Source organism: Talpa europaea (genome assembly GCF_964194135.1).
Source record: "Talpa europaea genome assembly, chromosome: 2".
NCBI classification, from domain to species: Eukaryota; Metazoa; Chordata; class Mammalia; order Eulipotyphla; family Talpidae; genus Talpa; species Talpa europaea.
Window position 1 is genome coordinate 36,179,613 of NC_140068.1, and position 27,205 is coordinate 36,206,817.

The following is a 27,205-nucleotide window of genomic DNA, read 5'->3' on the forward strand; positions in this document are numbered from 1 at the left end:
AATGAGAAAACAAATTTTGAAAAGAGGTTTTCTTCATTAACTTCTCCCAAAATAAAGTAATATGACAACAGTCAAGAGCAATAACAAAGACAGTATCAGGTTAAGGAAGGAGGAGGAGAAAAAAAAAAGACCATGACAATTCAACTAGCCAAAACAAACATAAGGATCAAAAAGTTAAAAGATTCAGGACATCATGAACTAAATACCCCTCTCCTGGTAAAAGGGATTAGATTTCTCTTTTGCTCTGTCCAGGTCTCACCTCTGAAGATGTGACAGAAAAAGAGAGAAGTGTATATTTACCTTTATGTCCCAATCTCTGTTGTTCCCTATTGTTATAGTAAAATCCAAATGAAAATGAAGATGATCATTTTCCTCTATAGAACCACTTATAAAATTACTTGCAAATTACTTGCAATAATACATAGCATATGAGCACTATGTAAGCAGTACAGAAGCATCAAATAAATGAATAAATTAAAAGACAAAGAATATTAAATAGGCCTGTTTTTCTTTTAAACTGTTCCATGTGGTTAGGAAGTTTCCCTCCATCACTTTATTGCCAGCAGCTTGTAAAGCACCTGCATGCAGCAGTCTTCCAAATTTCATTTGGACTGAAATGAAGTTGAATATTCTTTTTGCAACAGTCAGTTTTTATAAACCAATTCTGATTTAAAGATATATAAAATATTTAATCCTATCATTTTAAAATAGAAGAAGTCAGGAAGAAGTGTGAAGAAGTAAAAGAGGAAACGTAATCATTAGTATAATGGATATATAGATTTTTATGAACTAGTAATGCCCACAGGCATTATAGGGAGGCAATTTATATTAAATCCATTTTTGTCAAAGTAGAGTAACAAGCATTTTTGCCAAATTAAAATGAGTCATGTTACTGTGCTTGGTGTCTGCAATGGAGTCTCAATTTTTAAAAATGTATTTTTTGCACAGATAAGTGAAGATACTTGCACTGTAAGCCCAAAAGTAAAAATGATAACTAGTAACTGGTTGCTATGAATGAACACATTTACCTTTTCTTTTCTTTTTTTTTTTTTTTTTAGAGGCATTTTTTTTTAATTTATTTATTTGTTTGTTTGTTTGTTTTTTTGTTTTATACATGCACTGGGTATAGTCAGAAGTGCGGGAGGGTGAGAGAATTCACCAGAGCCAGAGCGGGGAGCAGAGCAGGCAGAAGGACCGAAGTACGCTGCTGAGGGAAGCAGTGGGCGGCAGGAGAGGTCTGCGCGCCATGTGGGACCCTCCTCCCGTGGCCGGGGAGCAGCCGGGGATCGAACCGGCGACGCGGAGGCCGCGGGCAGCTTCGCAACCCAGCGTTCAACCACTGCGCCACCGGGGAGGCCCACATTTACCTTTTCTAAGAGGAAATGATAGCATATATACTAAAGCATTCCAGTAAGCTCTAATAAAAATCATAAGGTAAGCAGTTTAAATTATCTGTGAGAATTTCTTTGGAATTTTTTAAAAGATGTTATGAAAGACTAATTAATACAAAGTAAAAATAAAAATCAACAAGCAACTATAAACCAGAGACACACTATGGGGGTGGGGAGAGAGGGAAGGGGAGAGGAAGGTCTAGGGTCAAAATAAGGGGGGGTACAATTGTATGGGGAATATAACCAAAATGAAAATGCATACATTGTGCAAAGATGAAAAATGATGTAAGAATTATATAAAATAAAATATTAATTAAAATAAAATAAAATAACAAAAAGGCAAAAAAAGAGATGTTATAGAACAACTGAAAAGAAAGCCTGCACAATTTATGCTTTTTACACAAAAAGATAAGAGTACGTCATTATACTATGTTGTTGTGCAATCAATATGCTTTCCCAAAAACACGTCAATGTGGAAAACTAACTCGTCTGGGTCCTTCCAAATTCATGACAGGCATGTAAAAATTTCTGGAAGTACAGAGAAAGAAAATGTCAACACACTCCTTTAATCATCCTTACCCACAGGACCAATCTCCCTCACATTCTTATAGATGTGCTAGAAAAATACAACTAAACCCTAAAGGAGATAGGAGATTCCCTCTTTACATAAAGGCCATTATTAAATTATTTTGAAAGGTTCATCGCAGTCACAACTATCACAATAGCTGGAGGCAGTTTTAGTCTAGGGTGGGGAACAGAAGTTGAGTATTGGCTGCTGTATCACCTAGGGCAAAACATCCAAATTATTGCCTGTCTGAAGGGCTCACAAACTGGAAGATAATAACTGTGTTTCTCATGTTAAAAGGCAAAAGAAATGAAATAGAAAAATGTGACTGGCAGAGGGAAAAAATAATTAATGGGAACTCACTGAAAACTCCTGTAAGACTGTCCTAAGCAATGGTCTCAATTTTCAGCCAGACTTCCTGGAGGTTGGTATCTTTTCTTACAAAAGCCTCTCTCCATCCATGGCTGCTCAAATGAATACCCTCCAACCTGACTTTTGAAAAGGGTCTGCAACTTGCATGTACACATTCACAAAGCCAGTTTCATTGGAAACTCGAGAGTTCAGTGACTGTGGCCACATGCACCATTCTGGGCAGTGTTCCTGGATGGGTAAACCTGTCTCAATTCACAGACTTCTTGAGTGGCTGAAGAACTTCAGCCAACCTAAAAATAAGACTCACACTCTGGCATGGATCTTTGCTTTACAGCGGGCAGTATGGTAAGTTTCACAGCACTTGAACTTGCTGTCGAACTTCCCACCTTCCCTCACCTCTCTCTCCTGCGAGGCAAGCTCCATCTTACTTCGCAGTCACACATTCCCACCAGACTGGGACACAGAAGAAAGCCAATTCATCAAGGAGGCAGAAAAATCAGGGGGAAAAAAAAAACCTCTACTCTTTACTGAGTGAAATTGTTGCCCTGGGTTGTGGGGTAGGCTATCAGTGATAGCTACTGAAATAGCTTTGTGGCATTTGGCACCAGACATGAGAGCAAAGCCCAGCAGACAATGCACTGATTGATATCTTTGACAAAAGGGATAAAGCACCGGGAACCTCTGGAGCCGCCTTCTTTGAGTACAGTAGGCCAGTTCCTCTCAACACATCCCCTGTTTGGAGTTACTGTTCCATGAGCAGCTGAGAGGGAAATCCTTTATTTTTCCATGTGTGAATCAAAGAAAACTGTCCTAAGAATGAACTGTCTGCCAGATCCAAGCCAGGAACCCCCTTGATCTGGCAAGCTGATGACATGGGCAGCCAGGAGTAGTATTGCTCTGTTCTCCATGGGCTGTCTCTGAATATCACAAGGCGCTAATAGTTTGGTTAGCAACTGTTCCAAGTCATTCAGGTGATCTTGAAATTGATGAAACTAAGTTATTGTTTCATCTGTGACAGGGACATGTTTTAAAAAGTGGTATGCATGCTATTAAAAAAAAAGAAAGAGTTCTTCCCTTTCGTCCATCCCTCACCCAAATTATGCTTTCAGTGGTGAAAAACACAGAGGGAAAAATATAACTCTTGCGAGAGTTTCACAAATTAAACTTAACAAACCTTCCCCCACAAAACCTTTATTAATCTAGCACCTACTGAAGCACATATTTAATTTCTCAGGGCAGAGAAGAATATGCCAAGGGGCCTAAATGATGGTCCCAGTGAGGACCACAGCAGACTCAGCTGCCAGGGAGCAGTGCTCAGAGATGAGACACTCTCCAGATGCTGAGGCTGCAGACGCCAGACTTGTGTCCCTTTTCCATTTGTTTTTTCTTGCAGTCAAATGACAGGCTTGGTCCTTGATTGCTAATTGCAATCAGGTCATTATGCAGAATGACATTACTTTCAGGGCCATTTTCTTTGAAAAGGAGGGAAATTAACATAAAAAAGAAATATTCCTGGACTGTGACATTAAAAGCACAGTCACGTAAGAATGTAAGTGGTATCCCTGGAGAGTTCTGGTCTCTGGTTCCCAGACAAAAATCAGTGACAGATGATAAATGAACCAGTAGATTCCTAAACAAAGGTGCAGCTTTCCTTGGGGCTATGAGACCCAACAAGGTCAACAAGTGCTTTAACACTGGCGCTCCAAGACCCACCTAGGCCATTCCTTTGCTCCCAACAAAAGATAGTAATTACTGAAACTAAATCACAGTGCAACTCCTGGGAGCTATTTGGGAGAAGGAGAGCAGTAGGCCAATAGCTTCTTATTGAGGCTTAAAGATTATGTTAATAAAATATCTTGTGTGGGACAGTCTGGCTGATATAATCTTTGTAAGTTTTAGATTCTTTCTGAATTCTGTCTTGGCATAAAAGGCAACAAAAACAAACAAAATGAAGTTCTCAAGAATTTCCATAAAAGTATTTCCAATCATAGGGCAGATTAATATTTTTAGGGTGTCTGTGGCATAAAATAACTTAGACAAGTTGGAAATTTCTTTTATCTTTAGAAGCCATTGGAATTCTGCTTTCTCCATAATATGTCTATGAGAAATAAACCATTTGCAAAATAAAGACTATGATTCTTGCATTTCTCCCTACTTGGGATTTTTATAAAATCAATAGATAAGCCATAATGATTAAATCTTATTTTACTTGCCAGATATGAATCATTCTAAAATATTATCATAAAAATCTTGTTGCAATTATGAGTCAAAACACTTTGTATTATTTCCTACTTTTCCCATTACTCTTGATCCTAGTGCAATATAAATATCAACAGCTGACTTTACACCGTTATACTTTCAAGTCAGACAATGGTTAAAAAAATATTTGAGGCAGAGGTGGAAGTGCAGGAAATGTGAGAGAACAATTCTTGAACTTCCTGGTTTTCCTACAGTGCAAATCATTTAGCAGAGCACAACTAACTGAACTGATTACAATAAGGTATCTTTCTATTACTAACTATGATGCTTTCTTAAACATTTTGACCAAGAAACCTTTTATAAACCTTCAATTTATACTAGTATATGTATGTGAGTGATTTCTTAGCACTCTATTCTATTCTCAGGATAGCCCATGGGAGATCTAGAGAGATGTTTCTATTTTTTTTTTTCAGCCAATGACAAACAAGAATCACAACACTGATCTCCTTACACACAAGCTACAGGATCAGATGGCGTTTTGCATACTGAACAGTATGGCACAGTTTAAGAGCAGGATTTTTTTGTAGGCAAATGCCCAGACACCAGCCCTAGATCCAGCTAAGTGATTGTAAGCAAGTTACTTGACACCGTTGAGCATCAGTTTCTGTACGTATATTAATAATGTCCCTCTCACCCGGCAACTATGAGGGTTAAAAGACTTAGTAACTAAAGCACTAAACCCAGTGTACAGCACATAGGTGAACTCTATTGCAGGTAACCTGAATACTATTTTATAGTACAATAAAATTTCTATATAATAAACATTTTTTAAAATTTATATAAAGTACACCTTTAAATTTATTAAATATAAAAGGGATACTTATAGATCAAGACATCTTACAGTGAATCTTCCTACAGTATGAATACTCTAGTTTATCATTTTTAAAAATCTAGATTTCGAAATATATAACTTTTGCCAAAAATCAAGCTTACATGCTAGTAGATGTATTAAATAGTATGCTGAATATTTGTAATTTTAAGACTCTATTAAGCAACCAGAAATACTAAAAGGATGACTAAAATGTAAGTCCTTGAACAGGGAACCCAATATCTAGTACAAAGGCTAAAATAATTATTTCAATCTGAGATAAAAACTCTAACAATATGAACCCAAAAGAGGAAAAGACTGGAGCTGCTGGACATCAGGGACGTTTCAGGGTAAATAGCAATGGGCTTGGTTTGTGTTTACTGTGTGTGTGTGTGTGTGTGTATGTTTTAGAAGGATCAAGAAAAGTATAGGAAGAGCAGAGAGAAAGGCTATAGATGGAAGGAACAATAACAAATATCCCAGGGCATGAAAATGTATGGTGTGCTTAGGAAAAGGCATGGAGATGGGGAGATTCAGAGATGAGGCTGGAAATATGGGTCGGGGAGAGAGTGAGTGAGCCTTGAATGCCATATTAACAAGATTCTGTAAAGAGTGAGGCAAATTAACAATTCTGGAAAATCTATTAGACAACATTTAACAAGATAACCTTTGATGGCTACAGGGGAAGGAGACTAGTAGAAGGAGAGGGGAAAATCAGGAGACGCCATAAAAAATAGACACAAAGGGCCTCCCTGGTGGCACAAGGGGTTAATCACAGCACTGTGAAGCTATCACAGCCTCTGCAGCAGGAGTTTGAACCCCAGCCAGGGAGTTACCCACATGGCGCTGCAGACCTTGCCTGTCTCCCTACTGCTTCCCTCAGCAGTGTATTTCAGTCAGTCTGCCTGTTCTGCTCCCCACTCTGCCTCTGGTGAATCCTCTCATCTGCCCCAGCACCTTTGGCCTATACCCTGGTTCTTGTATGCACAAATAAATAATTCTTTAAGAAAAAATAGACACAAAGACATGGATTGACAGTGGCAGGGAAAATAAACTAAACAATCAAACCAAACAGTCTATGGGTTTAGAGACTCTGTGTTCTCTGCTCATCTGACAATGCTAGATGGAGAAAAATCTGTGCTTGAAGCTAGTTTTGGCTAAGTAAGCCCCTGCAACAGACTTGAAGTTTAGGCAATGTTATGTACCAAGAACACAACAGAGGAATAGGTAGGATGTGCTGATGCAGCCCAGCCTTGTGCTCAGCATCTTGAGAGGGGATCAGTGTGTTCTCTGCTCTCAGAAACAACTAAGGGGGAAAAAGAGAAGGGGAGGGGAATAAGGAAGAGCAGTGATGATGATGGTTAATTTTTACTGAGTGCTTACATGTGCCAGGCATTATGCTTTCAAGATATATAAGTGTGCATCTTAAAAAGTGTGTGTGTCTATGGAGAGCTGTGTAGAGATTTCTGGACCTACTAAACATAGAGCTTCCATATGATCCAGCAATTCCACTCCTAGGTATTTACCCAAAGGACACAGAAACATCAATTCCAAAGAACACCTGCACCCCTATGTTTATAGCAGCACTGTTTACAATAGCTAAGCTTTGGAAACAGCCCAAATGCCCAAAAATAGATGAGTGGATCAAGAAGATGTGGTACATATATACCATGGAATATTACTCAGCATTCAAAAAAGATAAACACATGCAATTTGCAGCAACATGGATGGCGCTGGAAGGGATCATGCTCAGCGAAATAGCCAGAAAGAAAAAGAAAAATACTGGATGGTCTCACTCATAGCAGGAATCTAGAAAACTTAAATAAGGGACCAGGAAAATGAATAACTATAAGAAAGTGAAAATCAAAATCAACAAAAATCTATGAACCAGAGACACTTTTGGGGGGGTGGGTGGAGGGAGGGGAGGGATTGGGGTCAAAATGGGGGGGTTGAAATTGTATGGGGAATATAAAAATAAAATTTATTGTAAAAAAAAAAGTGTGTGTGTGTGTGTGTGTGTGTGTGTTTGTGTAAGTGCATGTACCTTTATTATCCATTACCCATTAGTGGCAGATACTATTATTTTGACCATTTTCAAGTTAAGGAAATGTAGTACAGAAAGAGTAAGTAATTTATTCAAGGTCAGTAAATTAAAAAATAAGCAGCCAGGCAGGAATCTGGAGCCAGGCAGTCCAACTCCAGTGTTCCTAGTCTTAAGTATAGGCAGAAAAAAATGCTAACCTCAACCCACACTGAAGGCCAGCCTAGTTTTATAGATCCACAGTGACCTAGCTGAAGAAGTCCAAAAGACTCCATCCCAACAAGGTCCTTTGAGACCAGAAGTTGATTCCCACCAAGACCTATTCAGGTGGTCTTCAGGGGCACCAGCAAAAACCCTAAACTCCACTCATTGGGAGAATATAAACTTTCAGGGGAAATCTGGGACCTAGGAAATCTTCTTGAAATATCAGGAAAACAGAAATGACAGTTCTCCAGGGTCCCTAAGAGTGGTGTGATGGCAGAAACAAGCCTCTCAGATATTTCAAACTGTAGGCCCTTTATGTTCAGCAAGACTATCAGTGGATTTTAGCCATAGGGCAAATGAAGGTTACAGGGTCACTAATTAGTTGAGAAAAATGATCTTCATTATGAATTCATAGCATTCCCTCTTCAGTTCACAAATAAAAGTTCAGTTTCATAAATAAAACAGTATTAGATATTTCATATTTTATTTTTTTAATATTTTATTTTATATAATTCTTACATCATTTTTCATTTTTGCACAATGTATGCATTTTCATCTTGGTTATACTCCCCATACAATTGCACCCCCCCCTTATTTTGACCCTTAGTCCTTCTTCTCCCCTCCACTCCCCCCCAATATTTCATATTTTAAATGTAGGCATATTGAAAGACACAATGTTTGAATCAGCATCAGCTTTCCCCCAAATTTCAAGATATTTTAATGTTCTATATATATAACTAACCTCATATTATTTATCTTACATCATGAATATAAAAGGGAGATTGAGAATCAGAACTAATGCAGCAAACTGAACTGTACTAAACAACTATTAAAAAATTTTAAATGCATTATTTAAAGACTCCATGTTGGACTCTTCAAATTCCAAGTTTGAAAGTGAATTTAAAAAAAAAAGTAAATTTGTTTAACCTTAAGGTTTAGCTTTGGCTACCTTAGTCAAGTTTCCATTGTTTTAAGGTACCCAAATAAAAAATGAGTTTCTTTTCTCAACTTGTCTTCTGAAAAGGAGGTATCACCTAATATTTTAAAGTCTCTTATTATACTGACCTCTTTGTACAACAAACAACTAATTGGAGAAGACCCTTGAAATAATTCAGAGGTATGCAGTCTTGCAGAAAAAAAAAAAAAAGACTGTCTGACAAAAGCAGTGAAAGGGAGGCAAACAACCTAAAGCAGATTTAGTTCTTATTCCTGGGGGGAAATGTGAACTTGCAATTTCTAATATTGGAAATCGCTGTAAACAAGTCTTTAACTATAAAAAGGGATAATGTTATGCTTGCCAAAAATGCATAATCTAAATTTAATCATGAGGGAATAGCAAATCAACCCAAATCAACAGCCATTATCCAAAGTATTAGCTAGTACTCTTCAAAACTGTGTAAGAAATAATGAGAGTCTAATAATGAACTACCCCAGTGAAGGGAAACCAACTAAATGTTTTGTGATACTGGACTAGATCTGAGACTGAAAAAGAGATGTGTTTCTTTTGAAAGGAGCCTCAGTTACTTTGGTCTCTCAAAACAAAAACTCAGCAATCCCTTAGATGGAAAACAATCTCTACTAAGCAAAATATGATACTTCTTAAACATTTTGAGGGTCAGGATATTGGCACACATGACCTTGAAAGCTCTTATCTATCCTATATCCAAAGATGTTTATAAGTTTAAAAGTAAAATTTGTGTTTAAATATCTTATATATTTTATTCTTAAAAAAAACCTGTATTTTCTAAAGTAAGTACTTTATCAACTTTGTTTCTTCCTGGCTATTTCAGGGTATTTCAAAGAAAAGTGGTCTCATTTCAGACACAGATTATTGTTTATCCTTCTAACTGATGCTTAAATTTAAAATATTGGCGATGGGGCCTCCCCGGTGGCGCAGCGGTTGAGCGCTGGGTTGCGAAGCTGCCCGCGGCCTCTGCGGTGCCGGTTCGATCCCCGGCTGCTCCCCAGCCACGGGAGGAGGGTCCCACATGGCGCGCAGACCTCTCCTGCCGCCTGCTGCTCCCGTCAACAGTGTATTTCATCGGTCTGCCTGCTCTGCTCCCCGCTCTGGCTCTGGTGAATTCTCTCGCCCTCCCGCACTTCTGACTGTGCCCAGTGCATGTATAAACAAAACAAACAAACGAACAAAACAAAATAAAAACATGCCTCTATAAAAAAAAAATAAAATATTGGCGATAATTATAGAGCAAAACAAACAGAAGAATGATCCCATCTTACCTGTATCAGGCTTTTTGACAACAATGAACTCAAATGCATATGTTGCCTGGCTACTTGTTTACAGTGCATTTTGCTACCACAAATGTGGATGATTAAACACCGAATATGAACCAAACATTTAAAAAAAAAATTGGCATGGGGGGCAACCATCCAAGTGAGCCACATAATGATTCAAACTATACAACCCTAACATCTTCATGATGGTTAATGCAGTCACACTCTAGGTACATCCACACTTGGCAGAGCTGACCAACACTGATGCCAGAAAACATTATTCTTTCTCAGAACATTAACTCCATGTTCAAAAGTTGGATGGTGTTTGGTCTTTAAAATCTCTTGGCAATGGGTTTTATCCATTAATTAGTTGATGAAAAAAAATTGAGCTGGATATATGATGATAACTCAGGTGTTGATGTCACATATGTGATCGTTAGCACCATCAGAGATGGACTTTCAGGAGTATTCCAGAACATACACTCCTCTCTGCTATACTTCAGCAGGTGTTCCCCTCTACCACCTACCCACACAATCATGCTGTAGACCCCTGGGTCCCTGAGCTTGAGCCAGCCCTTGTCATGCTCCTATGGCCACACTGGCAGCATATGGGGCTCCCACCCTGCAGGACCAGGCAACAGCCCCCCAGACTTGTCCATTCCCAGCATAGGCCACAGGAAGGCAAAACACTTCTGTCTCCAACCCCTTCCTGCAGATGCCTGCACTCCTGGGGAAAGGTCAAACTGACCAGGGAACTACTTTAACTAAATTAAAATACAGGTCTAAAAGATAGTTATTTGTTTTTTATTAAAATATACTTTTATTTAAAAAAATAGAATAGGGCCTCCCTGGTGGCGCAAGGGGTTAAGATGTAACCTATGAAGCTAACTGTAGCCACTGAAGCACAAGTTCGAACCCCAGCCAAAGAGCTAACCCACATGGTGCAGCAGACCTCTCCTGACTCTCCTGCTTGCTCCGCTCAGCGGTGTATTTCAGTCAATCCCTTGTTCTGTTCCCCACTCTGTCTCTGGTAGATTCTCTCACCAATCCCCACACCTCTGGCCTGTACCCCAGTTCTTGCATGTATAAATAAATAAATCTTTAAAATAAAAAATTTAAAAAGTAGAACATAGAGAGAACACACAACAAACCCATAGTCAAACCTAAAGTCCCATTTTAACATTTTGCTATATTTATGTTCCATTTTATTTTGTTCAAAGGCTTGTTTTCTATTGATATAACATTATATTTATATCTTACCTAACTCAATATCATAAACAGCTTTCTGTGTTTATAGTCATTTAAACAAATAGCTGTTTAATATTCCAAGTAAGCAACTATAATATATTCTACTTGACAGTTTCCTTGACAATGAACTCATCGCCATCACTTAAAAAAAAAAAAAACAACAATACAAAGGTAAGCTATGGAAACAACCCAAATGCCCAAAAATATATGACTGGATCAAGAAGATGTGGTATATATACACAATGGAATATTATTCAGCAATCACAAAAGATAAACTTGGGTCTCCCCTGGTGGTGCAGGCGGTTGAGCACCGCGCTGTGAAGCTGTCCGCTGCCTCTGCAGTGCAGGTTTGATCCCAGCCGGCAGACAAGGGTCCCATATGGCACAGCAGACCTCTCCTGTCATACCCACTGCTCCCCTCACAGTGTATTTCATCAGTCTGCCTGTTCTGTTCCCCGCTCTGTCTCTGGTGAATCCTCTCACCTGCCTGTGCATCTGGCCTGTACCCTGGTTCTTGTGTAAATGAATAAATAAAAAAAATCCTTAAAAAAAAAAAGATAAACTCATGCAATTTGCAGCAACATGGATGGAGCTAGAAGGGATCATGCTTAGTGAAATAAGCCAGAAAGAAAAAGAAAAATACCAAATGGTCTCAATCATAGCAGGAATTTAGAAAACCTAAATAAGGGACCAGGAAAGACTAATTATAATAAAGACCAAAATCAACAAGCAACTGTAAACCAGAGACACACTACGGGGGAGTGGGGAAGGGAGGAAGGATTAGGGTCAAAATAAGGGGGGGTGGGAATTGTATGGGGAATATAACCAAGATGAAAATGCATACATTGTGCAAAAATGAAAAATGATGTAAAAAATATATAAAATAAAACAAAAAAACAAACATTAATTTACTGAGTTTCAGGGCTCCCTGGTGGTGCAAGGGGTTAAGCACAACACTATGAAGCAATTCTCAGCCTCTGTAGCACGAGTTCAATCCCTGGCCAGCCAGGGAACAACCCACATCGCGCAGCACACCTCTCTTGACTTGCCCGCTGCTCCCCTCAGCAGTGTACATCAGTCAATCTGCCTGTTCTGTTCCCCACTCTGTCTCTGGTAAATCCTCTCATCCCCCCCCCCTGCCCCCGCATCTCTGGCCTGTACCCTAGCTCTTGTATGCATAAATAAATCTTTAAAAAAAAATTTACTGAGTTTCTACTACATTCAAGCCACTGAATTAAGCATTGTAAGTACACAAGCAGCTCCTCCTAGAACAATTTTATAACTACAAAAGACACAAAACTGATAAATCATAAATGTAAGTGTATATTTTCTATGTGACCCTAAGCCATTTAATTGTTTTTAAATAAGTTTATAGAATTGAAATATTTCAATTTCCTTTCTTTGTACCTTTTTTTTAATAATTTCATTTATCTTTGTCTACTGGATTTACCTTAGTATGACTGATAAGAAAATCACTAAAGCAGCCACAAAAGAATTCTGAGCATCATTAAATGTTTTATCTTAAGAACATTTCCAAACAAAAATATTAACCACACCTGCACTTTAGAGAAAATTGCTGTATTATGTAATATTGGGTTGGTTCATCTGCAAAGGGTAATAATTCACTATGGTTTTCTTTAGGTGGTGGGACCAGGAGTGAAAAGCAGACAGACTTAGAGTCACAAAAAACATAGATATAAATCTTCCTTTCAGTCCTTAATTAGCTGTGTGATCTTTGGCATGCTACTCAAAACTCACTGTGCCTCTGCTTTCCCATTTGTAGAAAGGAGATAATATAACATTTACCTTGCAAGATGAAGCAAGGGTTCCAGAAAATCTATAAAAGGGCCAAGTATATACCTGGATATAATGGACAATGAATATGTTTATGTCTATAATAAGTTTATATTCTATTTTTAAAAGAATAACATGACGATATTTAAAAAATTAAAGAGAAAAATTAGATTTCAAGGCTTTATTGTTAAAAGTGAATTGTAATTCATAAATCATTTCCAAGTGAAGAGTCTAGGTCCTGAACAAAAATTCAAAACTTTAGAAATATGGAGGACATATCAGCCTCAGGGCTACTTTGGAAACTTCTGAGGTGGGAGGAAGCAGCACTGGCAGGAAGCACCTGCTTCAGTGACTAAACTTTAGGTACAAAGGTAAAGATGGCCTGGATGCCACATGTATTTGAGAAATTGCCTGTAGAACTTGAAGGTAGACCAGATTGTATCTAAAAACTTTATCCTTTTTGGAGTTTTACACTCAAAAGAATGTGTGTATAAGATTTTGTGTTTGTTTTCAATTTGTCTAAACCCAAGTTCTTTCCTTGGATTTAGGCCTGGAGAGTGACTATAATTATAGGGCTGGCAATTTCAGGATCCAATATGCTAACGATATACCCCCCAAGCACAAAAACTTAATTTCAAGGTTATTCTGGAAACTGTCTTTGCAATTGTTCCCTTACCTAGAAAACTCTGAGCCTAGATATAAGAGCATGGCTCATTCCATCACCTCATTCTGGTGCTCTGCTCAATGTCCCCTTACTGGAAACGTCTTCCTGATCATTGCAGCTGAAGCTGTACAAACACGTTAAAAAAAAAAAAAAAACAGCCTCTATATACTTTCGGGTGCCTCATTTTTCTTTCTCATTACTTCTCATAGTATAGATGCATTTGCTTACTTTTCTCCCCCCTCCTTCTTTACTTCCCTTCCCCACCAATGTAAGCTCCATGAAAGAAGGAACTTTGCCTTTTTTGTGGTTATATCCCATCCAGCTCTTTGCAGAGTACTTGAATCTCTATTCAATAAATAAATGTCACACAAATGAATGAACTCTTGATGTTTTAGCCAGATGCCATATATCTCCAGTTCTATTCCCAGCAAGACACAAACCCAAACAAAGCTCCTGAGACTCACACAGGGCTAACACTAACATCTACTTAGATGTCTTTGTCATTAAGAAGTAAATGTATCCATGTGAGCTACCCTGAGAGTTTACAAACACCAAGTTTCTCTTCTAATCTTCCCAGGCTCTAGTACTAATTAACACACGAGTTGCCCTCCTCCCCAAATTACAAGTTTCTCATGCTCATAGAAACCCAGATCTCTTTTCTTACCATACTGTTTAGAAGAGCTGGTGAAGAGAAGATAGTCAGAAGCACAGGTCTGCGGGGATTCAATATCCAAATCTCCCAACTTCAGAATCAATCTCTTCCCCTTTGGTACTGTGATAGTCTTTTCACAAACTGTGTGATTGGGATAAGTCCCTGGATAATTCTTGGAAGTCATTGTGCCACTGTCCTGATAAGCCACTATGTGCCCACAGCCATCACCTGTTAAAGAAGGTAAAAAGTAAATAAGTGAAATTAGTTCTCACTAAGGACTGGAGAGTCTACCACAATCTGCAAATCATGTATTTTATCCATTCTTTGGAGAGATGGGGAAAAACTTTAAAAAACGATTAAATTATTAAAGAGCATCCATTGTTTCAGGTTATTTCAACTTGACTCCCAGGTTAATCATCTAAACATTGTTCATCAAAATCTTGCATACATTAGAATGGAAAGCCCGTTGTAAGCACATCATTTAATCATATGACTTTTTCTAATCACCTATCCAGCTACCAATCCACATTATAGCACAGTAGGCTCTTGGTATTTATAGATTTGCCTTTTGTGGTTTTACCATTGGCAAACAATCCCCTAAATGCCAATGCCTTATAGCAATTACAAAAAATTACTCACTTCAGAGGATTATTATACTGATTAAGTGAAACAGTGTATGCAAAATGGTCCTGATAGAATCTGAGGCTTTAGCTGAAAGAACTTTGTCTAAGAGCATGTCATTTAGCTGGGTACTGACATCCATTTCTCAGAAATCATAGTCACAGATTAAAGTTTCCTGACAGACTCAGAATATACCATTAGCGAACAAGAATCTATTGTATTGACTGCTTGCTACATAGCAGACAGTAAACCATTGGAGATACATAAAAGCAGCCACAATTGCTTCCTAGAACTCAGGGAAAAGTGGCAGCAAATCACGCATGATGCGAGGCACTATGTGCTGGATCAGAAGCTTCAAGTGCAGAGGAAAGTAAGAATCTATTTCAGTGAATTATCAGTACTTCATTAAAACAAGAAATATCCTTTAGGCTTTTCTGAATAGGGAAAATTACCAAATGACCAACAAGGGGCTCTTGTAGAATAAAGTGACCAAGTTAACCACACAAATATCTAATGGCAAGCCCACGGGGTGAGCTGCATGGTATACGAACATGCAGGCCATTTAGCTTACAAAATGCCTGTGGTCAGCACGGCTTTACATAAACTAGGCAGAACTTCCAGCATTGGTTGGAGAGAGGGAAAGTAGAAATCTGCTTGAGAAGGAAATCTCTGAGGTAGAGAAAGAAAGTCTTTTGTCCCCTACATCCCCCACAGAGAAGCTCCAACTTGGGAGTCATCAGAACCTGAAGCCAAGGCAGCTTTCCCCCTCCTTCAGCTTCTTTGCTTCCTAGAGTAGGATTCACCTGGGATCTGCCTTTATTCTGCCTCCTTCTTGCCCTGAGACTTGCTGTCTAAATGATTATGAAGGTCTAGGCCAAAAGGTTAAAAAAAATAAAATAAAAAGAGTGGCAGCAGAGAACCACAGAATCTACACATCTCAGCAAACAAGGGCTAAAGAAAGTAATCACCTATTATCCAGAAATGCCCACCAGATTCCCAGCGGCCTTGGTGAAGAGGCTGGAGTAGGGGTGAGAGTTGACTGTAAGATGTAATGGATTAGAGAATACTAGGGAGAAATATAGCTAGACGGCTGAAAATAAAACTACTAGGAAACCTAGAGATTTTCGCTGAAGTTGTGGAATTTATATGCTGGGCAATACAGGCCCAGGGCTGGGGGTGCAGGGTGAGGGGAGGAGCTTGTTTTTTGAAAAGGAGATAATGAAAGAGATATTTGAAACTTGAATGCGAAGAATTTGAATCAGGACAGTGTAAGGCCTAGGAATAGAGTAGCTGGAATAGGAAGTAAGGGAAAGAAAATAATGTGGGAAATTCATAAGGAAAAACCCAGACTCAGGTTTTGGCTAGCTAATACTCAGGTTTTAGCTAGACAAGAGGAGGGGGAAAAAAAACACCCTGAGTTTTTGAGTCTACAACTGACTGGAAAACTGACACTAATCTAGATAGAAATGGAAACCCAGGGGCCTCCCTGGTGGCGCAAGGGGTTAAGTCTCAGCACTATGAAGCTATCTGCAGCCACTGCAGCATGGAGTTTGATCCCCACTCACATGGCTCAGCAGACCTCGCCTGTCTCACCCGCTGCTCCCCTCAGCGTGTTTCAGTGAATCCACCTGTTCTGCTCCCCACTCTGTCTCTGGTGAATCCTCTCACCACTCCACACCTCTGGCCTACACTCCAGATCTTGTATACAAAAGTAAATAAATCTTAAAAGGAAAAAAAGAAATAGAAACCCAGAAAACAATCAGGTTTGAAGGCAAAGGTTTTACAGTGATTGTTAAATCTGACGTGATAGCTATACTCCTTGGCTTTCAGGCAGCAAGAACAAAAACTGTTGAGAATTAAATGAAAATAGACTACATAGAATCATATTGTGCACAGTGCACAGTTTTGATTAGAATCTCAATTATCTGCCTGCCCCTAACGGCATTAATAAAAAAAAATCCAATTTACAATATTTTATTTTGAAAACTGGAAGTCATAGCAACTATCTGAACAGGCATTCTCAAAGGGTGAGTGAATGGCGGCTGCCCCTCTAAAGGAAAAAAATGCCCTTCTTCCCTGCCAGGTCTTTGTCATTTTGAGCACTGATAGGACAGCCCAAGGTAAGTAGTGTACAAACAATATACAATTAACTTTCTCTGAGCCACAAAGATATTACCAAACACTTAAATGACTTCACTTAGTATTGTGAGATTCTGCTTTAATAAAAGAAACCTGTTCCAGTAACACAGCTAAATATAAAATGAGGTGCAATTAATTATGTGAGCCAACCTATACATGGTTATTGCATTCTAAAATGTCTTTAAGTGCCATATCAGACAATTCTAGAGGTCATTTTTATTCAACTCTATAATTATACTTCTTTCTAATCTTACTCTAAAGCCAAAGAGAAAACTCATTTGACCCAGTGATACTGGAAGAACATAAGCAACTTTAAGTCTTCAACACTCCTATCATTCATTTGTACGCAGGATCTGAGATGTCTCGGAAAAAATATTTACTTTTCCATTAACAATCAGAATGAAAGTCTTTTTGTTCTGCCCAAAGAATTGAAAGGAATTACTGTCTTAATTTATTGAGAAACAATTTGTCATCAGAAATTATAATTTCACTCTTGCCTATGGTAGGAGAGTCTAGTTTTCTATGGCAAGCATGAGTATAAAAAATAATCCCACAGGTATTAGCTAGATCAGGAATTTTTACCCTGTTATTCTTCCACAGTTTTGATGATTTCAAAGGACTAGATATAGTCACACTACTCTATTATATACTTGAAAGTTGCTGAGAGAGTAGATCCTAAACGTTCTCACCACAAGAAAGAAATGGTAATTATCTGAGGTGATGGAGGTGTTGGCTAACACTAAGTAGTAATAATTTCACAATATATTCAGGACATCAACTCAACACATTGTACACCTTAAGCTTGCACGTTGTCATATGTCAGTTATATCTCCATAAACCTGGGAGGGGACAAAAAGGACTTCAAATATGCCTAAGAGGAAAACAAAAAATTCCTCAGGAGAGAAAGTGCCTCCAGGATCATAACTGAATAAGGCATATGCAAGCCCAGGGGAGCCAATACAGAAGCTTGGACTCCATGACTTTATCAGTCTCACAGCCAGACTTTATCAGTCACTGAAAAAAGACAAGTTATTTAAAAACTGTCAGTTCAAGCTCCCTATTTTGTGTATCAACATTAATATCCTGCTTGTGATATTATAATACAGTTTCACAAGATATTATCACCGGGGGAAACTAAGCAAAGGGTTTATATCTCTCTGCATTATTTCTAACAACTAAATATGATCTACAATGATTACAGAATAAAAAGTTTAATTGAAAAGTTGTCAGTCTGGATAAGTTTGGTTGGCTGGGGATGAAAATGCCTTCACTTTATTTTCTATTTTATACTTTTCAAAACTATCTGGATTTTGTTATCCTGTATGTTTCTGCTATTTAAATTATTTTTATCATGACTTTCATTCTAGATGTTTTTGTATCAAATTTGTTATCCAGGTTTCTCATGTTTGTCTACAAATACTGGGTATTGAGTCTGTCTAGGTTCAAAAGAGGGATCAGGGTAAGTAAAAACAGATGAAAATATGTTAATGGTTGCTGGAGCTGGGTAATGAGGGTTTACAGGATTTTGAAAAGTTAAAATAAAAAAGGTCAATCTTTAGGGGGGGGAAATCAACCCTGGTTTATGATTAAGCTCCACATGGTATTGGGAGGTGGGTAGTGCAACTAAGTGTTGCATAAGTACATAGTGACAGTTGGATTAAACTGCTACCAACCCACCATCAAAGAGGGGAGGTAGAAAGAGCAGGGAGGAGGGAAGCATCCCCACAGGGAATTTGTCTACTCTTTAAAAGTGGCTACCTCACCGTTTTTATCTTTTTCTTCTTTTGAACTGTAATTTATTTACCAAGACACATGATGACTAAACTATGTATCATTTCTTTCTCTCCTAGGCCTGGAAGTTCCCCTCCACTGTAGAATAGCTGAAGCAGCTCCCTCCAGGATGTGTCTGAATCCTGGGACTTGCCAGGAGCCATAACTGGTTTGTGAGATTGACGTACAACTTCCTCAAAACAATGGATGAAGTTTAGATTTTGGAAAAAGCTGCAATTAATGTTTTATAACTTCCTAAGTGACAGCTACACAAAATTTAAATGTTCAAGTTCTGAACACTTGGAAGCAATCTAAATTAGGAAACAACAGTAGAACCAAGATATCTCTAAGCAGTGTGATACTAAGTAAAAGTTAAACTCAAATTTTAGAAGACTAATTTTAAAACAAAATATAGACTATAAACATAGAAATGAGAGGGAAAATGTCTTCAAGTATTTCTATGGTGTGGAATTACAAGTGACTTTCACTTTATTTATACATTTATATAAATTAAAGAATTTATATGACTACATTAATATATACAAAATCAGAAAAATAAAATAATTTAAAATGTCAAATTCACCTAATGGTCTTTGAAATATTCATGGCTATTTTCAACATTAACTTTAACTGGCAGAATAAAAGAGGTCTCTATAAACCAACATGCACAAAACATCATTAAAAAATTTATTTAACAGGGGTCTCCCCGGTGGCACAAGGGGTTAAGACACAGCACTGTGAAGCTATCCACAGCCACTGCTGCATAAGTTCAATTCCTGCCCAGGGAGCAACCCACATGGCGCAACAGACCTCTCCTGTCTCACCCACTGCTCCCCTCATCAGTGTATTTCAGTCAATCTGCCTGTTCTGTTCCCTACTCTGTCTCTGGTGAATCCTCTCACCCCTCCCTCCCCCCAACCTCTGGCCTGTACCCCAGTTCTTGTATGCGTGAATAAATAAATCTTTAAAAAAAATTACTCAACAAATAGCTAGGAATTTAGTCAAACGTAGTTTCCACTTCAAGGAACTCACAGTGAAGGAGAAAGAGAGGCATGTGAACAAGTAATCCCTGAAAATAAAGTTCAGGTTCTAAAAACAGAGACATGGGGTCAAAATCTGTTCTCAAATGCCTGAAATGAATGAATATATCTCTATCTTTCTGCCTTTAACATCAGCTATTCTGGAATATGGATAGACAAGGTATTTTTTAAATTAGCTTAAAACAAACCCTAGATGCTTGTCTACACGAGACAAAGGTTTATTTAGTCTACTCTAATTCCACCCACCAAGAAAGGAAAACAATAACTTCCTTAAAAGACTATTTCCCTTTGATAAGTAATCATGTTCCACTTACAGAGGATGAAATTAAGGTATACCTGGTATGGTCTAAGTTTTGCAATACTGGAAGTCATGATTTAGGCTTTAAAAAAAATCAAAATGTACTTGTTGGAAATTGTTTCAAGTGAAATGAAGAGTTCAAAAACACTCTTAAGACTATTAACTAGTATCCAGAATAAGACAACAGTATTCTAATTTTTATTATGATCTAGGGTTAGAACATACTTTTTTCATCACAACTTAGGCACACATGCATGTGCATGTATAAATAATAAACAAAAGTCTAATGTAATTTTATTATTTGTAATGTACTCGGATATTTCCCATTCTATTCTAAGTTCACTTTTAAATGAAAAGCATGTGGGTTATACCAACCAAACTGACTTTATTGTCTATTAATGGGCCACAATCTGCAATTTGGGAAATAATGCTCTAAAATATCACAAGTGAAACCATTTCTAGAAATCTGATTTCATTACAGTTGTATCCTTGCTGTACTAGTACTCAAGTTACAACAGGTCTGAACATATGAAAATCATCCCCATGTGGGTGTGAGAAAATTTCTTCCCATGTCTAAGATCAAGTGAGATCTTGATGACTGTAATCTTTCAACCACAAAGGGAAGCTTACAATTATTAGAGTTCTTTGTCTGGTGGTAAGGTGAACAGATTTCCCAAAGTATTACTGATTTCAATGTTGGCCATACTTAGAATCTTTGCTCTTTTCCATCTGTGCCTAGCTGTTTACTCTGTGTTGTTAGGAGAGGAAAAGGCAGGAGGACCTAAGTGGTTGTATGAGAGTAAAAAGAATGTAACAGAAATTATGATGATACAAGAAAATAATTATTCATAATCTTTAGTTGTCCTGAAAGGAAAACAAATACTCTGCTGAAAGAAGTCACAGCTATAGACTAAGAAGGAGCATACGAGCTGGTTCTGCAAAATGGCTTAGAATCTCCTTAAACTTTATTCTCACCACACGTAAAAATAGATGTCAACGATGACTAGTGATCTCATGAAGATGGTAATACTTTTGTCTTGGCGGATGAAAGACATTTGAAAGTAAAATAAAAGGAAACACAATGAACTTATTGCCAAGTCTCTCCATGTAAACTCTCAATGCAATGCTTCTTATCAGCTGAAACAATCACTGAAACTTATTTGAATGAATGAAAATGTAACAAATCAATTTAGGAGGTCCTATCCATGACTTCACATATTTTGTGATACTATTTCTATCACTGTGCAAAGACATCAATAATTGAAACATTAACACATTTTAAAAGTTATAATTGCCAGATCTCAAATCTCTGCATATATGAATCATAACAAAAATAGGGGAAAATCTAAAAGTAATCATATTCTGGATAAAGATCAAAAGAAGTAATATGATAAAAGTTCCTATGTGTTACTGTTTTTGTTATTTATTTCAACCTTTTGATTATAAGCAATTCATTAAGCAAACAACAAATAATTTAACCATTAATACTGTAAATCATCATTTATATCCAATAGAAAAAAAACCCTCAAAATCTAGCTTAATGTTATTTTTTAATATACTATAAATAGATTGGTGAGAACTATAGTTCTTCACCACACTCCAGTCTTGTGATTCCTGCTGAAGTTAAAGATTATGGATGTGGGGAAAGAGGGTTTATATACCTATCACTTTTCTAATGTTATAAATTATTCCCATATATTTGGGAGGTAACACAGCACAATGGTTATAATAATTCTGGGTTCCCACATAACCTTGTCCAGTGCTAGTTGTGTGGCCTTGGGGCAATCCTTTTTACCTCTTCACTTTACCATCTCTATTACAGAGATTATGATAGTGTCCAGTACACAAAGGTATCACTAGCAAAAGTAAGATAATGCTTACCAGTACTGAACACAGGGACACGCATAAAGTAAAAAGTCAATATACTTTCATTGTTATTTTTATTTAAAAATATTACAGATATTAAAGTATCAAGAGTATTGCTTTAAATAAGCAGATTTCCAGATTCCAGCATTCATGGCTCTATAATCTTGAAAAGTTATCTATTTTTTAAAAGATTTATTTATTCATGAATGCAACAACTGGGGTACAGGCCAGAGGTGCAGGGGTGAGAGGATTCACCAGAGACAGAGTGGGGAACAGAACAGGCAGACGGACTGAAATACACTGTTGAGGGGAGCAGTGGGCGAGACAGGAGAGGTCTGCTGCACCTGTGGGTAGCTCCCTGACTGACTGGGGATCATACTCATGCTACAGAGGCTGTGGATAGCTTCACAGTGCTGTGCTTAATATCCCCTTGTGCCACCAGGGAGGCCCAAAAATTTATCTATTTTGTGTGTATTATTCCTCTTGTTTAAAATGACACCATCAATGGGTGTGGTACGATAAGTAAGGGTATGTGTGCTAAGAATTCTAGAGAGCCAGAAAGTCTAATTAGAATGCTTCCCCCAATATTTATCTAGGGCCCACTAACCGCTAGGTCAGCATCATCCAAAGTGGGCATTGTGGACTCTTGAGTCCTTTGGTGATTTACAACGAGGTCAAGTCCTCATTTCCAAGAGACCCACAAGGTAAATGAGCTTGCAGAGTCCCACTTTTTTCTCCACCACAGGTCACAGTTTGCAATATTCCTGGGGAACGCGTTTCTCACTGGGCAGCCTGGGAGCATGTTCTGTGGGATCCAGGGGCAATCTCCTGGGCTAGCTTCTCAGAAATGGGGCATGCAGACATTGTAACAGGTTTCTGGGATTAAAGACCAGATGCCGGGAAGTAGAGTTTGGCCTTGACACTTCTAAAAATGATACTGAAAATAAACAATGTGACTCTGATAGTGGAAAACAAGACTTTCCCTACTGTTATCATTAAGTTACAAGTGTTTTGAGGGTATGCAACCAATTGGACACATTGCTTGAAAGAAGTATCTTAATTTCACAGATGAAAATTTAAGGAGAAAATGTAAGTGTTAAGCCAGGGTGACATTTCTGACACCAAGTCTAAGAAAACTTTATTGACTATATATTCAGAACAAGGAAGTTAAGAATATTGGCTGCTGATCTTTGCAAATAACATCAGGATGTTGATGGAATGTCCAAGTGCAACTGCTGAAATGAACATAAAATGCAAGAAAGCTTTCCTGTCTCTACAACATGCTCTATTTTCTTACTTTAGTTTCACATTAAATATACATATTGCCAATATGCAGATAAAGTATAACCAGATATTGACTTTTCCCTCTGGAGCCCATATAAATAAATAAATAAATATCCGATATTACTTAGTACAGGCAAAGTTCATTTGTACTTTGGAGGCTAAAGATTTAAATGTTTCTTTTTCACACACACATTTTTACTCTCACATATATATTTTTCAAAAAATCAACAAGAATCAAAATGTTATTGGAACATAAAATTAATTATAAAAGGGTTCTTACTAATAGCATTTATTATTAAACAGTGATAGATATAGTATCTTCTAAGGACTTTTTATTATCTTAGTTGATCTTTGTTATGATCATGTTTGATGGAAGACATTGTTGGTTCACTTTTAAAATTATGGAAGCTTTTATATATATTATGCAAACTTGCATACAGTGATACATATATAGACTAATATCTCAGTCACCCAAATACATACATCCTACCTTTAGACAGGACATTTCCAATGCAGCACAACTGATGTCCACTCCATTAATTTTTTTTCAGTATGTAACATCCTTCATCACCTGTTCGTTCTAGTATCACTGTTATAGATGTGAAGAAGTTGAGGGTCTGAGAAGTGGAGTAAATCAGCCCAGAGGGCTGAAATGGGATCTGAAATTTCCTGTGACTCCAATCATTGTAGAGTACAATGATTAATAATAAATGCTAAGTATTAGTAAGAACCTGTTTATAATTAATTTTATGATTTTTTCCAGTTCTAATACATTTTGATTCTTGTTCATTTTTTGAAAAATATATCTGTGAGAGTAAAAATGTATGTGTGAGAGAAAGATTCACAATTTTAACTCCTAAAGTGCAAGGCTGGCATTGCCAAAGTCACCCATCTTAGAGATGAGAAAAGTGAAGCAGAGCAATTGAAGACTTTCCCCAAGATCACATTATTTGCACGACTGCTATTAAAGTCCACATTATAGTTATTCATAGTCATATTCCTTTTGTCTCAAAATTAATTTGAGGAAAATAGTCATATTTAATTCACTTTCTTGTGAAATTTGTAAGAACTATTTAGCTATTTAAGGAAGCACTCTTTACTAGTCTATTATAAGAGTAGGAAAAGAGATGACTGTCATTCAACTTTGCTTAACAAAGTTAGCTCCTCACTGATGCTCTACATATGAAGGTTTCAGTAGACTAAAGAGATGCTTCCAAACTTCAGTGTGCATACCAGTCACCTGGGGATCTTATTAAAATGCAGGGCCTGGAAATCCTGCAGGTCTTGACTCCTGGTAATGACTGTTATGCAGGTCTCTGGAAGATACACTCTGAATAGCAAAGAGATGTTGTAGTGATTTTTTAAAATAAAAAAAAAATTGAGTTCAGTTATATATCAATATCTTTCCCTAAAATTGGAACACAACTATAGTTCCTATTCTCTGAAACTTAATTTTCCATTCTGGATTTCATTTTTAAGTCTAGGACAAGCAATACATTTCAGGACCTCTATTTAAGCCAATATGACATTTCTGACACCTAGAAAAGAGTGTCAATTTGGGAATCATTTGAGCATACTGTAGAAAATAGAAAAAGAAATAAGAAGGTTTGTGGGAACATATGTGAGTGCACCACATACAAAGGAAAAACAATCAGTGTTTACTGACCAGAAAATAGCAAATCTCAGTTGGGAGAGAGGTGTCACCTTATCATACATGTAACAAGGTATGAAATATAAGTTGAGAGGAAAAAATAAATCTTATAAAATTCATACCACATTGCAGTCTTCACAATTGTGTATCACTTTCTGCATTCAGCACTGCTGAATTTAACACAATACAATAAAAGCATATGGTTACTAAAGGGATTTGGGAAAATCTTGATTTTCTGTGGCAAATGTCTCACCTTTTAGAGGAACCAAAAACAATTAATTTAAAATTGCATAAATTGCCACCGGAAATTGTGTTCCTCTCACACATCTTTTCTTTAACTTGCTCTCCCCTGAACACAAATTTCCTTTGCAGATAAAGGGCAAGAAACTATCCTACAGCCTTTGAATTTTAAGACAAGTGGCTGTATTCCACTTTGGACAAAGTGCACATGCCTGCTACAATCTCTTTGACTCTCAATTCCCCCAATAGTTCTCAGAATTGTTGGGACTAACTGGCTGTAAACAAAACAAAAAACCCAAATGCAAAAACCAAACAAACAACAAGCCTTGCTTGGGGCTCCCTGGTGGCATAGGGGTTAAAGTCCACTGCTATCAAGCTATTGCCAATCACCAGCCACTGGTGCCTGAGTTCTTTCCCGGCCAGGGAGCTGACCCACACATGGCACAGCAGACCTCTGCTGTCTCACCTGCTGTCCTCCTAGGCAGTGTATTTCAGTAAATCCACCTGTTCTGTTCAGTAAATCCACCACTCTGTCTCTGGTGAATCCTCTCAACCCCCTGCACCTCTGGCCTATACCCCAGTTCCTGTATGCATAAAAACAAAACAAAAAAAACCTTGCTAAATCAAAACATTTATGAGGATAGGGTTTTAAAATTTTACTTACATAAAAATTGGGGAAGCAACAATGGTCAATAGACCCACTGACAGAAATAGTGATGAGGAAGAGTAGTTTTATTGAGATAGGGACTTATCGTACAGGTCGCTGGGGATACTCGCAGGTCATAAGGGGAGAAGGAATGTCTATACTGGAGGGCTGAAGCTGGCACTTCCTGAAGTCACTGATTGTTCTTAGCACCATTATAAGTAGGGCAGTATTTATAACCAATAATATATGCATCTTGTAATACAATGAGCAGTGCATAATACCTTTAAAGTGCTTTTACAAAAACACATAGCCTGAATCTAACTCAGTTATGTAGGTCTAACTTCAGGTTTATAGAGAAATACAGCAATAGTGCTCCAGTAACAGAAACCCAACTCGGGAGCAGTTAGTCTACTTTAGGATGTGAGTTGTATGGCTGAACTTGATTTTCTTGTGGGGAAAATATTAAAACATATGTGGGTGGGTACCAGTAGTGGGTTAAAAATGACTTAAGAGACATAATAACTAACTTTAATGTGTAAAACTTATTTAGGTACTTGTTTGTACACACTAAAAGTAAATAGGCATGCTTTGGTTAACTGGGAAATTTAAACACAAAATGAGTATTAGTTGGTATTAAGAAATTGCTATAAACTGGTCCAACCACTATGGAGAGCTGTGTGGAGATTTCTGGACCTACTAAACATAGAGCTTCCATATGATCCAGCAATTCCACTCCTAGGTATTTACCCAAAGGACACAGAAACATCAATTCCAAAGAACACCTGCACCCCTATGTTTATAGCAGCACTGTTTATAATAGCTAAGCTTTGGAAACAACCCAAATGCCCAAAAATAGATGACTGGATCAAGAAGATGTGGTACATATACACCATGGAATATTACTCAGCATTCAAAAAAGATAAACACATGCAATTTGCAGCAACATGGATGGCGCTGGAAGGGATCATGCTCAGCGAAATAAGCCAAAAAGAAAAAGAAAAATACCGGATGGTCTCACTCATAGCAGGAATCTAGAAAACTTAAATAAGGGACCAGGAAAATGAATAACTATAAGAAAGTGAAAATCAAAATCAACAAACAACTATGAACCAGAGACACTCTATGGGGGGTGGGGGGCGAGGAGGGGAGGGACTGAGGTCAAAATAAGGGGGTTGCAATTGTATGGGGAATATAAAAATAAAATTTATTTTAAAAAATAAATAAATATGCAGTATATCAAAGCACAAAAAAAAAGAAATTGCTATAAATAGTTTTAAGTATGCTCTTGCATTATGGTGATACAAAAAAAAATGTTTGCAGATGTAAATGAAATACTTAGGAGGAAAAGACTTCATGTCTTCAACATATTTTAAATACCTCAGGGAAAAACAGTGTCTGTTAGGATTATAATAATATAAGA

At 37.6% G+C, this 27,205-nt stretch overlaps 1 protein-coding gene across 3 annotated transcripts in view; it reads right to left on the reverse strand.

The window, feature by feature from the left end:
* The window catches only part of DCBLD1 (discoidin, CUB and LCCL domain containing 1), a gene marked incomplete at both ends in the record, with an annotated part of 61,283 nt that overhangs the window by 25,297 nt on the left and 8,781 nt on the right, over positions 1–27,205 (reverse strand). For all 3 annotated transcript variants that reach the window (XM_084256317.1, XM_084256318.1, XM_084256316.1), the window contains one exon: positions 14,243–14,458. In XM_084256317.1, the coding sequence (XP_084112443.1) occupies positions 14,243–14,458 (216 nt within the window). The remainder of the gene's footprint in view (positions 1–14,242; positions 14,459–27,205) is intronic.